Below are 14,031 nucleotides of genomic sequence, written 5' to 3' on the forward strand. Positions count from 1 at the left end.
TGATGTGTATTTCTCTTTTTATTGTTTAACGACTTCATAGAATCATAGGTGACAATTCCTGATTAATTAATTGATTATAAGCAATACATAAATTAGGTACAAAGACCATAAGGTCTAACACAATGCATAAGATTTTCTCATTATTAAAGGGTGTGGGAGGGTCAAATGTATGTTGTCCCGCCGTCTTTACCTCTGAACGTCGAGAGACTATTTTTAGGCATAAAAATATGACCTTAGTACACTAAACCTCCCTCTAGTTTCGAAGTGTTGCACAATACCCCATTATCCTCTTCTTCTTCTTCTTCTTTTTATTTTATTTTATTTTTTATTTTTTTTGGTACAACCTATATTTATTATCTATTGCAATTTACCCTCTTTGGTTAATGCAGGATTAACTGTCGTTAAGAGATGAAATAAAATTACATAAATACAGGTTGCTTGGTGAGGGAACCTTGGTTTGTGCTTGTGTGTTATGCTTTTAATGATCTTTTGTGGTTGTCTTTTTCCTTGTTTTTTATTTATGCTTTTTATATTTTAAATTTTTTTTGGCATTTAGTGTTACCTAGAGAAGAAAAATAAAAAAAGAACAAAGAGGGAGAGTCATGATACACCCACAATATGAGTCATATTTCAATTATAAGTAAATCAAATGAAAAAACGATATTAGATTTCCATTATATAACAAATAGAGACCCGTAGTGAGAGCTCTAAGGGCAGCTCCAACGGCCCAGTTTTTAAAGATTCTGGGCCTTTTCTAGCTTTTGTTTGGTCGTGAAAAAAATTCCAAAAACTAATTTTTTTTTTTGCATATTTTGGCCATTTTTTTCCCCCCTCAACATAATTGAACTAAAGAGCCGTTAAGTCAATGTTTGGCTGACACAAACACTTAAAGGTTTTTTTGGACCAAAAAAACCTTTTAAAAAATTGGAAAAAAATGATTTATTAAATTATTTTTTTCTCCTTTTTAAAAATTTCAATGTTCCTATTGACATTATAGTCGTTTTAGCTGTTTGGCTGACCCAAACAGTACCTTAATGGCTATATTGACTAACCAAACAAATTTTTTTATTTATTTTTCCCTAACAAATTGAAATTTATTTTAAAATATGATTTTTTTTATTAAAAAAATGACTCTTTGTTTTCACCTCTATAAATTAATAAATCAAATGATATTAGATATTGTATTGTTTACAATATTTCATACATATTGGCTAAATAATTTAATCAACAAACAATTTAATTATTTATTTCAAAATAAAACATTACACAATAAATATTCCATTACATAAACTTCATAACAATTTAAAAATAAATAAATGCAATGTTTTCTTCACCAAAACGGCTCCACAAATCTTCTATTAAATCTTTCCTTAATTGCGTATTTGTCTCTTTGTTGCGAATTTGGACTTGGCGAGAGAAGATGTGTGCCGCTAAGACCAATGGATTTCGAATTAAAGTGGGAATCGAGATTGTTTCCTCAGGTGGCGGAGTCCATCTTCCAACATTGGCATGGTGCTCATCTTCAATGATCATGTTGTGAAGGATGATGCACGTTTTCACTATAAGGCATAAGTCCCCTTTATCCCAAAAACGCACTGGTCCTTGTGTTATTGCCCACTTTATCTGCAAGACCCCAAAAGCTCGTTCCACATCTTTCCTGCAGCCTCTTGTCTGTGAGCAAAAAGTTTTTCTTTTGCTGTAGTTGGGTGCGGGATGGTCTGCATCAAAGTTACCCACTTAGGGTATATACTATCATATAGGTAATATCTCATTCTATGGTAATTGCCATTCACAATGAAATTAACTAGAGGAATTTGGCTAGTGATGATACTAGCGAATACCGGAGAATGATCCAGCACATTAATGTGATTGTGTGAACCCGACATTCCAAAGAATGCATGTCAAATCCACAAATCTTTTGAGGCTGCTGCCTCTAATATGGGCGTAGGCGTATGAGAGTGTCCTTTGTGCGTGCCATGCCACAACACCGGACAATTCTTCCACTCCTAGTGTATATAGTCGATAAAACCAAGCATACCCTGGAATCCTCTTTCCTCCCCTTCTTGAAGTAATTGTGCTGTATCTGCTTCATTGGGTGGGCGCATGTACTCTACCCCGTACACACCAAAAACAATTTTACAAAATGTCATCAGGGTTTCAATGGCAGTTCTCTCACCGATTTTAATATACTTATTACAATGATAGGCTACACAACCATATAAGAGTATACGTATTACAGTTGTCATCTTCTGTATAAAAGATAACCCCAAACGACCTGTTGCATCCCTTTTTTGGATGAAGTAGTCGTCATAAGCTTTAACATCATTCATGATATAAAGAAATAGTTCTCGTCGCATCTTGAATCGTCTATGAAAGTACTCCAGTGGATATGTGCAATTTTTGCCAAAGTAGTCTTTCATTAGTTGATGGTGGCTTCCCTCTCTATCACAATGAATGTACCGCTTCTTACGCGGTTTAAAGACTTGCTCTACTATCTCTAGGTTCACTGAATTTAAAATTGAACTAAAGGCATCTTGATTATGTTGAATCAATGCGTCAACAGGGTTATTTGATGAAGAAGATGATGAATTAGAGCCTGGCAAAGGAAAACAACGTGATGAGGAAGCCATTGGAATTTTGAAATTGAAGGAGATGTGAATTGATATTTTGCTAGAATGATAAAGATAAATGTAATGATAATGAGATGAACAAATGATTGTTTATATAAGATGAAAAATATAGCTGCTAGGAAAAAGTTAACAAAAAAATAATTTATTAAAAATTTTAAAGATATTAAATATTAATATGTATGGAGAGGGAAAACATACTATTGGAGTACATGTGATTGCTAAAATTTGGGGATTCTAAAACGCTGACGTGGCTATGGGAAATGCTGACGTGGCTATAAAAAATGCTGATGTGGCAAATTCGGAGAGCCTAATTTTAGAGACTCCATTGGAGATGCTCTAAGCATCATTTTTTTCCCCTTTTATTTTATCCATTCCAATCACTTTTACCAATTTCCTTATTTATGAATTTCCTCTTATATAACTTTCTTGTCAATTGAGCTTATCCCTACATTCGGAATGTAACCATGAATCTGGAAAGAAATTTTTGGGTCATATGCTTAGATTCATGTGTTTGAGTAAGTTTATCGCTAAGAATGACCCTGGGATATGAGTTTGATATCCTTAGTGGGAAATATAAAAGGAAGATAAAGGCCTTGGTTTTAACATTTAAAAGGGAAATTCAAAGTGACAATCACCTAATTAGCAAGCAATATGTTGGAAAAATGATCATGAAAAATCATAAAAATTACTTGCACTTATATATATGGTCGAAATATAATTTTTAAGAAAATTCGGATTACAGTTTGGAGGTGCATAAACGCTTTTTGAAAGTAGTCGAAGCCTCCCACAAGGTGCGAGGAACCAAGACTGCTCTATCTTCGGGATTTAACCAAGTTTGAACTCAATCCAACCACAGTGTATTTGCACGACACACTATTGCTTGCATCACTTAATCTCTTTTCAAAATCCCCAAATATAAAAAATAGAACATAAAACTTCTAACATTTGAGTACAATAAACTTGAGTATGAGGTGTGAGTTGTGCAGCAGAATAAATTTTGGAAAATTTAAGTTTTTATCTAGAGAGGATTTAATCACGTGTCTCTCTATTCGATTAGCTTTACTTAAATTAGCAAATAATTAAATAATCATATGCAAAATAAAAGTAAGTAAAGCAAATAAAGTTTGAGAGATGACATCAGGATTTTTAGCAAGGAAACCCCGATTGACATAATAGACCAATCGTTGGGGGAAAAACCTCATGGACTGTACACTCCAGAGCAAAACAATACAATATGTTTGAAACGAAGTACAATGAATTTTGTCTTAGGCTCACACCCCATCGTTCTACCAAAAGCGAATTGCTAACAATCTCTGGTTTTGCGATGTCCAGTCTAATAACTCTTGATTGCAAGCTTACACTTGATCTCTGTAGAAGGATTGCTGGTAGATCAAATAACACTCCACGAATGCTTTTACCCTTTCAAAGTGTGATCGCTTCACCTTTTTTCTTCAAGATTTGAATTTGATGTAGAAGAAATAGATCTGTGTTATTTGAGCGTTGTAGATTCAATATTCAATAGACTTTGAACACGATCAAGAATTGAACAACATCCTAAAATCGCTTTTGTGTTTATGTGTGTGTTCAAAAATAAAATCAGAAAAATGAAATTAATTTTCTGAATAAAAATATCTCAAAAAGGCTTTTAAGGAAATCAGAAGTTTTAATTCAAAAAGCCACACAAACCTAGATGAGAAAATATGTTTGTATAGACTTTCAAAAACCTCGATATGCTTAGAAAAGAAGTTAATTTCATGCATAGGTCTTTTGGAAAGAAATCTATATCAAATAGGAACTTTAAACAGAATAAGAAACAAAGTTACCAAAATCTCTAGAAGACCTTGAACTACTTCACAGTCCTTGAACCGGTTCAAGTTGGTCAATGAATTAAAGAATTCGAAGTATAAATCTTGAACCGGTTCAGTTGCATGGAATTGGTTCAAGTTGGCCAAACTTGAATAGAAGGATTAAACACTTCAAAAAATTATGAAAATATGCAATTTAAAAAACATACAATGTATGTAAGTGTTCTAACCTTCTAACTTAACTTCATAAAGTATTGTTCTTACCCTTTCATAGACTTTAAACTATCAAACAGGAACAACTCTTCAATTCTATAACCGATCTCAATCTTATATTTTAAACGCGAAAATATAACTCGATTGGACTTGTTTTGACACCAAAATTAGCTAATTACAAAATATATATCTCACAATCTCCCCCTTTGACAATTTTGTGACAAAACTCTAAAAACAAATGTAATCTACCCAAGCAGAAAAAACAAATTACAATTTATTAAAATAACAAAATTTTCTTGGTGCGACCGAACGTGTGCACAAAATAATGCACAACACTTTAGGTTTAGAAATAATGTCAAGTGGGCACCATATTTTAAAATTTATAAAACCACTAAACACTTATATTATGGAGTATGAAGCGAGCAGGGATCGTCCCAAGAGATCTAAACAATTATAGGTTTTCCATAATTGAATTATACTTTAGTGCTTATGTGATTGCTAAAAAGGTTTGGTTTTATGATTAAACTAATTTTAAGCTAAATGATTTCAATAAAATAAATAGAGTTTAAGAGATTGGGAATAGACTTGGGGTGTAGGATTCACCACTAAGCACATTCCATAACTCACTAACTTTCAACTAATTGGGGAAATAAAATGTATAATCTAAATGTGGCTAACAATTGCAATGAAAAGTATGAAACATCAATTTAAAGCTTGAATCATTTACCAAATGACAATTAACTAAATGTAAATCAATTCACCAATTCAAAGCATGGTCCATCAATTCAGTTAGCAATTTCAACTCACTTTAATCTAGAGGATAATGTAAATTGTGGCAACAAGCATGGAAATCAAACACAAGCATGGATTGTCTACTTACCTAAGAATGAAAGTGTAATTAAACTAATTAAGCCTGAAATTAACTAAATTCAACAAGAATTTAACCTAATTGAATTAACTATGTAGTACAACCCATCTAGTAGAAGAAAATTCCATCAAATTAAAACACAATTACATCTAATTAACATAATGCATAGCCATCACAAGATTCAATTCACAAAGAAATCAAGTGTAGAGATTAATTATCAATCAAAAACATATAAGACAATATGAAATTGGCATAGATAATCAAATGAAAGAATTAATTTATATTTCAAGGTTATACAAAAATTACACAAATAAATCCCTAAAAAGTGAAAAGAGAAAGAGATTAGGTTACATGCTTAGGGTTTATTTAACCCTAAGTAGAAGATTTAGCCGCTCATAGTTGATGGATTCAAGGTGTCAACAAGTTCCATCATCTGCTTCATCATCTCTAAGCTTCTTCTCAAAACCCTAGCCTGTTCTTGTTTTTTCTCCTCCTTCGCTTGTTTTTCCAGAGAGAACGTGATATCGGTACAGAATATAAAACTTAATAATTAAAATAATAATCTCCACCTCAATAAAATAAAAACTAACACTAAATTAATGGCTCACTGGGCCATAAGTAATAACCCTAGTAAAGCCCAATAGTTCACAAAATAAGCCCAAACAATAAGAAAATCATATAATGTTGCCAAGTCCTGGAGGATCGATCCCCCAAGAGTTGGAAATTTCCTTTAAGCCCTATTTAGCTCCATTTTGGCCCCGAGCTCATTGGTTTGCTTCTTCATCTTTGGGAACATCATCAAAGGCCTGAGATTGACCGCTTTTGAAGAATAAACACACTATACGAGCAATGGGCTGCGACCTCCTTTTTGCCATTTTCTGAGCTTTTTCTGAATATCTTTGCTTGACTCCAAAAAGGCTTTAGTGAACCAAAATTAGTTTATTTTAACTTTATTACCCTGAAATACACATAAACATAAATTAGGACTAAAATATGAAATTAAGATAGATACAAAGACTGAAATACCCTAACTTAGGTGCTGAAATGTGCAAACATAAATTAGGACTAAAATATGAAATTAAGATAGATGCAAAGACTGAAATACCCTAACTTAGGTGCTGAAATGTGCAACATTTAAGCACTTATCACGCTCCCAAACTTAGATATTGCTAGTCCCTAGCAATAAACTACAGCATGGAAATGAAATAAACATATACACAATTATGAATTAATGAAACAAATAAAGATAACACCACTTTCATAGGGATCACGGTTGCGTTTAGCATATGCAACAAGCCTTTTAAACCCCTAAATTACCCCTAGTGGACGAGTGAAGTCTCGTGAGGGTTTCCAAAAATGGTACCCACAAACATCTATAGCTCTTTCTTACTTGCACTACAAGAATTCTGGGCAACAGGGACGGACAATTAGGGACAGTTTCAAATTTGTCCCAAAAAGGTAGTTTATTTGGGACGGAAGGGGCAGTTTGTCCCAAATTACCCAAAAAAGCCTAAAATGCCAAAAAAAAAAAAAAATTCCCCCGTCCCTAATTTGTTAGCGCGAAAATTTAGCGCCATATTTATATTTTTTTTAATAAAAAAAATTATGAAAATGGCCTTTTAGGACGGTAAACGTACCGTCCTTGATTACTTACCAGGTAATTTTACAAAACTATCCTTCTAAAACGACGTAGTTTCGGTCAATTAGCATATATATATTTTGCCCACAAGGGAGACACTTGTGCAGAACCCTCTCAATTATATTAAACTTGTTCTGCCCTCTTTCTGAAGGATTGCCCTAGCTAGCTCTTCTCCTTCCGTCTTCTATCTCAGACGATGATGATCCCTCTGCCTTTACATGACATCTAGTGCTGAAAAACTTGTATGGTCTTCCCCAATATCGATCTCTTTCTTTTCAATTCAAGTCATTGCGAACTAATTTTCTCTTTCGCAAAAGTGGGTATCAACATGGAGGTCTTGAAGAGCCCAACAACAACAGCAGCCGGAAACGATCTTTCTTGATATCCTCTGCTCTCCTATCGACGAGTCCTCTAACACTCTCTGCCGCCTTCAACATCAATCCCACCGCCGGTAATTTTCACTCCTCAATTCCCTTATTTCCCACTTAATGAACCCTACTGCGTATACATTCACTATATACACATATATACACATGCATATAATTAACATAAATGTTTTAGATGCACAAAACTTGAGTGTTCGCTTTATTGTTCACTGCTTAACAACCATATTTGTACTGAAAACGAAATTAAGGAAAAAAAAAACGTAACAAAAAGGAAAACGGGGGGTGGGTTCAAAGATCAATATTTAATTTGGTAAGTAGTCATGCATGGAACTCTGTATTTGGATTAGGATCAAGTTATGATTAACTTTGAATATTAAATTTTTGGTGAAAATGAGACAGAAAAATTAAAAAAGAAGAATTGTAAAGGTCTTCTTTGAATTTTTATTTTGATTTAGAATTGTGGAATGCTGGAGAAGATTTTTAAAACTTGAAATCAGAAGATAAGTTCTTGTCGCGCTCATCCTTCCAAATTGTACATTAAGCGCATTAATTTGGACTTCAATTTTCAATTTTCTTATGGTATTACATTAGGAATTTCCTTATGGTAGACGTGCTTTATGTCCCAGTTGGTGGGAAGCCCTACAGTTGGTGTGTGAGCTTCTGTTGGAGTCGCCTACTTACCCTCTAACTTCTAATCAAACTTCAACCAATTGCCAGGCTAAAAATATATATTCCTTCTACAGTTAAGTTTTCTAAATTTTCTCAAACATATGATTGTAATGCAAAACATAAACTTTACTTTTAAAATAGTGGCACTTTTTTACCTTTCAAAATAGAAGATCTAGGTTTAAATCCCTTAAAAGAAAAAGTGGAATGTAAGAGTGAGTTTCTATTAAAAAAAATTATTAAAAAAAATAAAATATAAAATAAAATAGAATAAATTTTCTTATATATATATTTTGAAGGAGTTATGCTATATATTGCTATTATGAAGTAAAATAGACAATTGTCTTCACTTCTTTTTCTTTTTAATCCATTGAGGAACCTGATATCTCGCGTACTTTGAGAATAATATAAAATTTCATAATTCGTATAAGAGTAGATTCTTTGCACAATCTATAAACTAAGCTACTTCATTAATTTAATTTTCTTGCTGGAAAGTCGATCCTTTTTTGTGGGTTTTGTTGATTGATCTTAGTAATATATAATTTGCAGTTTATTGGCTTCTTCTTTGTCTAATTGGGTGAACATCTAATTCATTTTAATTGGGAGGCAGCAAAGTCAGTCCATCAATGGTGGACAAAGCTTCTTCTTCCTTCTTTGTATTCTGATCTCACCCACTTTCCTACTCTAGACACTCCCTGTAACAGGTCCGTCATCTTCTCACAAACCCAACTTTTTCATTTTTTAATATTCTTCTTATGGCTTTGGAAATATTTTAATTTTGCATTAACCTAAATGGTACTGATGGGTTTTAACGTTTTTTTTTTTTTTTTTTGGAAAAAAAAAAAAAATCTTCCAAAAAAAAAAATCATAACAAACTAAATTTAGTAGTATTATAAATTATTGGCTTGAGTTGTATCCATCTTCTTTTGGAACTAAATTTTTAAAAAGTTTTATTGGACAAGAAAACAGAATGTATAAACAAGACTTTATATCCCATTGATCTTCTTATCCACAAGTAGAGTGCAAGTTAGCTGTAAAGCTAATTAATTGATAACTATAGCCAACAAAACAAAACAATTTTTTTTTTTTTGATAACTAGAGTGTATCATGTAGATAAGAAGAAGTGCAAAGTATGTGTCCAAGGACAAATGTTATTTTGAAACTGTACAGCTTAATCCATCACTTTGCCTTTTCCAGTTCTGCAGACTTGGTTCTAGCTTCACAAGATGTTTAAGAGAGGGTTTTGTTTTGTTTGTTTGTTTTTGTTTTTTTTTTTTCTTCTTTCATTTTTTAGTTAGTATTATATAAAAAATATATGTATATATATATATATATATTTATCTGACAAGGAGAAGGTGTCATGCCCTGTCTTGGTGCGCACGAATTGGTTAGAGTGGTGCTGAAAGTCACACCAACTAGGAGAGTGCCTCCCAGGTCACCGCAAATTGATCCAATATCTGGGACTTTTTCCCTAATTATGCTTGACTCACTAGCTATTTATTAAATTGTTATTTGTCACTAAATTGTTTCTTGGGGATTTTTTTTCCTATAATACTTTAAATTCAACAAGTGACTCGATGATCCCTATTATTTTGTATTGCTAATCTTACAGTTTTAAAAATACCAAATTCAAGCTTTATTTTTCAAAAGATTACTGAGCTATTTTAACAATTTTTTGGTAACCAATTGTTATAGAATGCAACACTTGTGTATTGTGTATTTAAGAAAATCTCTAATCCCCAGCATTACTGATCCACTTGAGCAGCCAAAAATGTTATCAATTCAATGGATTTGTAAATTTTGCATTAGCTCAAAATGTTTAGTTGAACGCATAAAGTGCCCATCATTTATATTTTTGGAATACCCCATCCATTTGTCTCAGTTGATTGGATTGATAGCTTGGAATGTTTTCTATCATTTGCTTCTTTGCTTCGTGCTGTAGATCTTCTCTATAAGGATTACCAGAGCGACTAGAAGTTCAGTGTCACTACTTACTCTTCTACGGGTGTTGTAAGTGTATTTTATTTTCTATATTTAATTTTTTTTTCCCGTTGCTTTTTAGATTTGTATATTTGCTTTTTGGCTTGGTGAGGCTAGAGTTATCTCTTTATTTATTGTTTTGTGTGTATGGTGTAATTTGTTGAGTATTTTTATATCTAACTCAATGTACTTTGTTCAAAAAGTAAAAGAAACCAGTTCAATAGATTTAACACACATGTTTTTTATGGCCTTATATATACATATATGTGTGTGTGTGAGAGTATTTGTATTAGTTCACATCTAGATAATGAAGTACTAGGAAATGGGGCTTTTGTTTTTGATCTCTTAGGTTTTGGTTTCGTCTAACATTGTGATATATAGTTGAAGTTATGGACAAAACTCTATGATTTTGTTTTGTATTCTATACAGATCTGTTCATGTGTTGCCCAAAAATAAAAACTTGTTTGAATTAAATCTGGGAAAAAATTATCTTTAGGAAAAAAAATAATTATTATGTTCCTTCATTTTCTGGTTGTTTGGGAGGCTATAACAGATTTTTTTATTTTTATTTTTATATTCTTGGACACAATTGTAGTCATGTTAATTCTTTCAACTATTGGAAGTTTCAAGGCTTTATACATAATTGGATTCTCCAATATGAAATTGACCTAGAGCGGGTACATAGATCACCTTTGCTCAATTTCCAAATTTTACTTTTATACAAGACTACGAGTATACTGATCAGAATTCATACCAAAATTTAGAAGTAAAAAAGCAAACCCAAAGACACCATTTTTTATGTTGCGTAGATGTGTTCTGTCCCACATGGGATGTAAATTAGGTGATCTTGTGATTTTGTAATTAAACAGTTCAATTTTCAATGTCTTGTGATTTCTTAATTTCCTGTTCTATTTGTTTCGGTAAATTTGTCTCCATGTGTTTTGATTAGATTTTAAGTCTACTTCTTTTTTTTTTTTTTTTTTTTTTGAATATCTTGTTTCTATATACATGTGGTTTTGTTTGGCTTTGGATTTGAACTAAATAGTGTTGTTTTATCCTCCTTTTGGTTCAGATTTAGTGATTTTTCATTAGAAATTAGTTCACATCTAGATAATGAAGTGCTAGGAAATGAGGCTTTTGTTTTTGATCTCTTAGGTTTTGGCTTCGTCTTAACATTGTGATATATAGTTGAATCTGTGGACAGAACTATATGATTCTGTTTTGTATTTTATACGGAATTGTTTGTTCATGTTTTGATTGATGTTATTTTTAAGCTTCATTGTTTTCTTCAATTTAATTTGTTTAAATGAAAGGTTCTCTTATAAATATGTTTGAATTTAATCCGGGTAGATATTATATTTAGGAAAAATAATAATTATTATGTTCCTTCATTTTTTGGTTGTTTGGGAGGCTATAACATTTTTTGTCCTAAACATACTTGTACATAATGTGTTCAAAATAAAGTTGTTCCTTACATATATATATGTTTATAACACATTTCGACATAATTGAAATACAAAATAGTGTGTTAAAAATTAATAAATGTATTTCCACACAATTGCATCTATTTTAATACATTATTCATGTTTCTATTTAATGGGATAAGACCATGGATGAGGAAATTGAAAGAGTTATACATACACATATATATTCAATATGCATCAATTCTATTGTATCCATAATTGATTTTGTTTTTCATGAACCAGTTACATGGATAAGTCTTGGATTCATCATCATGCTAGGGGTAGTTAAGGGTACAATAGAGGCATAAGAAACTTCATAAAGTTGGCTAACAGACATAAAGATGGGCAGGGTAGGATCAGATGTCCGTGTCGTTTGTGCAAAAATACTGTGTATAAGCCAATTAAGGAGGTTGAAAAACATCTATTTCAGTGTGGGATGTACAAGTCGTATACTAATTGGATATGGCACGGGGAGGGTACTGTTAACATCACTAGTACTGTTAATACAGAATATGATGTTAATACCGACAATGGGGATAATGCCGATGAGGGACGTGGAAACGAAGACAATGTATTTGAACTGCTGGATAATGTGCGAATGGGAACATTCACTAATGCAGAACAAGCAGAAGATCCACTTGAAGTTGATGTGGGAGACGAAAGATTTAAGAAATTGCTAAATGACGCACAATGTGAATTGTGGCCAGGTTGTCAGAAAAACTCTAAGTTGTCAGCAATATTAAAGTTGTTCCATATGAAAGTTGTAGGTCGAATGACCAACAAAAGTTTTGACATGTTGCTTAAGTTGCTAAAAGAGGAGTTGCTTCCTGATGACAACGTGTTGCCAAAGTCATATTACGAGACTAAAAGCTTGTTACGTGACTTGGGTCTCGGATACGATTCCATCCATGCATGTAAAAATGATTGTGCTCTATTCTGGAAGGAGAATGAAGGTAAAGAATGTTGTCCACAGTGTGGTGAGTCAAGGTATAAATCTCGCGAAGGTAAAGGTAAGAAAATTCCTCAAAAAGTTCTACGATACTTTCCTTTGAAACACAGGCTTCAACAATTGTTTATGTCAAGGGATATAGCCGTAGACATGCGGTGGCATAAGGAGAAACGCGTCAAAGAGACAAATGTGTTAAGACATCCAGCTGATTCAAAAGCTTGGGAGGAATTTGACAATAAGCATAGTTGGTTTGCTGCCGATCCTCGTAATGTTCGTCTCGGGTTAGCATGTGATGGTTTTAATCCATTTGGTAACATGAGCAATGCTTATAGTATGTGGCCTGTAATTATTGTGCCTTACAATTTGCCACCTTGGATATGTATGAAGGAACCATATATGTTTATGTCATTGCTTATTCCTGGTCCTAAATCACCTGGTAATGACATTGATGTGTACCTGCGACCGTTGATCGATGAGTTGAAAGAATTGTGGATGGATGGTGTGATGACATATGATGCCTATAGCAAATCTCACTTTAACATGCATGCGGGGTTGATTTGGACTATACATGATTTTCCCGCCTATGCGATGACATCCGGATGGATGACAAAGGGTTATATGGCATGTCCAAATTGTAACAAACACACATGTTCTTATTATTTGAGTCATGGAAAGAAGATATGTTACTTGGGAGCTCGTATTTTTTTGTCATCCGAACACGCTTATAGGAAGCGTTATAAGCAATTTAATGGTGAGAAGGAAGAAAGACAGCCACCAAAGCAGTTGACTGGTGATGATATTCTAGAACAACTTAATCTCATACCCGAGGTTAGATTCGGAAAAGGACCAAACAATAAGAAGCGGACTCGTGGGAAGGAGGAACTTTTGGACAAAAAAGAGTATATTCTTTGAATTGCCTTATTGGAGAATGCTTTTGTTGCGGCACAACTTGGATGTTATGCACATAGAGAAAAACATATGTGATAACGTATTGGGGACATTAATGAACATTGAAGGAAAGACGAAAGATACGTTCAAAAGTCGGATGGATTTAGAAGAAATGGGTATTAGAAAAGAACTTCATCTTAGGCGTAATGGTGAGAAATTTGAGATGCCACCTGCGCGTTACACATTGTCAAAGGATGAAAAAAGGCAATTGTGTGATTGGTTCAAGTCGGTGAAATTCCCAGATGGTTATGTGTCGAACATAAGCCGTTGTGTGAATGTCAATGAATGTAAGATATCTGGATTGAAAAGTCATGATTCACATGTTCTCTTATAGCGTCTCATCCCTCTAGCTATACGGGGATTGTTACCCGTTGATATTTGTAATGCGATAGCAGAGCTTGGTTTATTCTTTAAGGAGATGTGTTGTCGGACCCTTAAAATGGATGTCTTAGAGGCATTAGAAAGGGACATTGCTGTTATAATA

The 14,031-nt window shown here is 33.1% G+C and overlaps 2 protein-coding genes across 2 annotated transcripts; one reads left to right on the forward strand and one right to left on the reverse strand.

Annotated features, from left to right (window-relative positions):
* Positions 1-1,302: 1,302 nt before the first annotated feature.
* LOC132277604 (uncharacterized) lies at positions 1,303-2,630 on the reverse strand. Its single transcript, XM_059779444.1, has 2 exons — positions 2,039-2,630; positions 1,303-1,718 (listed from the first exon to the last, which is right to left on the reverse strand). The coding sequence occupies exons 1-2, from the start codon at positions 2,628-2,630 to the stop codon at positions 1,303-1,305; spliced, it is 1,008 nt and encodes a 335-aa protein (XP_059635427.1).
* A 9,456-nt stretch (positions 2,631-12,086) lies between these two features.
* LOC132277605 (uncharacterized) lies at positions 12,087-13,511 on the forward strand. Its single transcript, XM_059779445.1, has one exon. It carries the CDS (start codon positions 12,087-12,089, stop codon positions 13,509-13,511), a length of 1,425 nt encoding a protein of 474 aa, XP_059635428.1.
* Positions 13,512-14,031: the final 520 nt, after the last annotated feature.

Source organism: Cornus florida, unplaced genomic scaffold (genome assembly GCF_030987335.1).
Source record: "Cornus florida cultivar Cherokee Brave unplaced genomic scaffold, ASM3098733v1 CherokeeBrave_3.0.0_Hap2_Chr10, whole genome shotgun sequence".
Lineage (NCBI taxonomy): Eukaryota > Viridiplantae > Streptophyta > Magnoliopsida > Cornales > Cornaceae > Cornus > Cornus florida.

What these genes read in the sequence shown, in the direction of transcription:
- LOC132277604 (XM_059779444.1), bottom strand. Translation starts at nt 2,630, where the DNA reads ATGGCTTCCTCATCACGTTGTTTTCCTTTGCCAGGCTCTAATTCATCA. An exon ending in GGAGGAAAGAGGATTCCAGG is followed by an intron (nt 1,719 to 2,038) that starts GTATGCTTGGTT and finishes ACTTTGATGCAG; the next exon opens with ACCATCCCGCACCCAACTAC.
- LOC132277605 (XM_059779445.1), top strand. Translation starts at nt 12,087, where the DNA reads ATGTACAAGTCGTATACTAATTGGATATGGCACGGGGAGGGTACTGTT.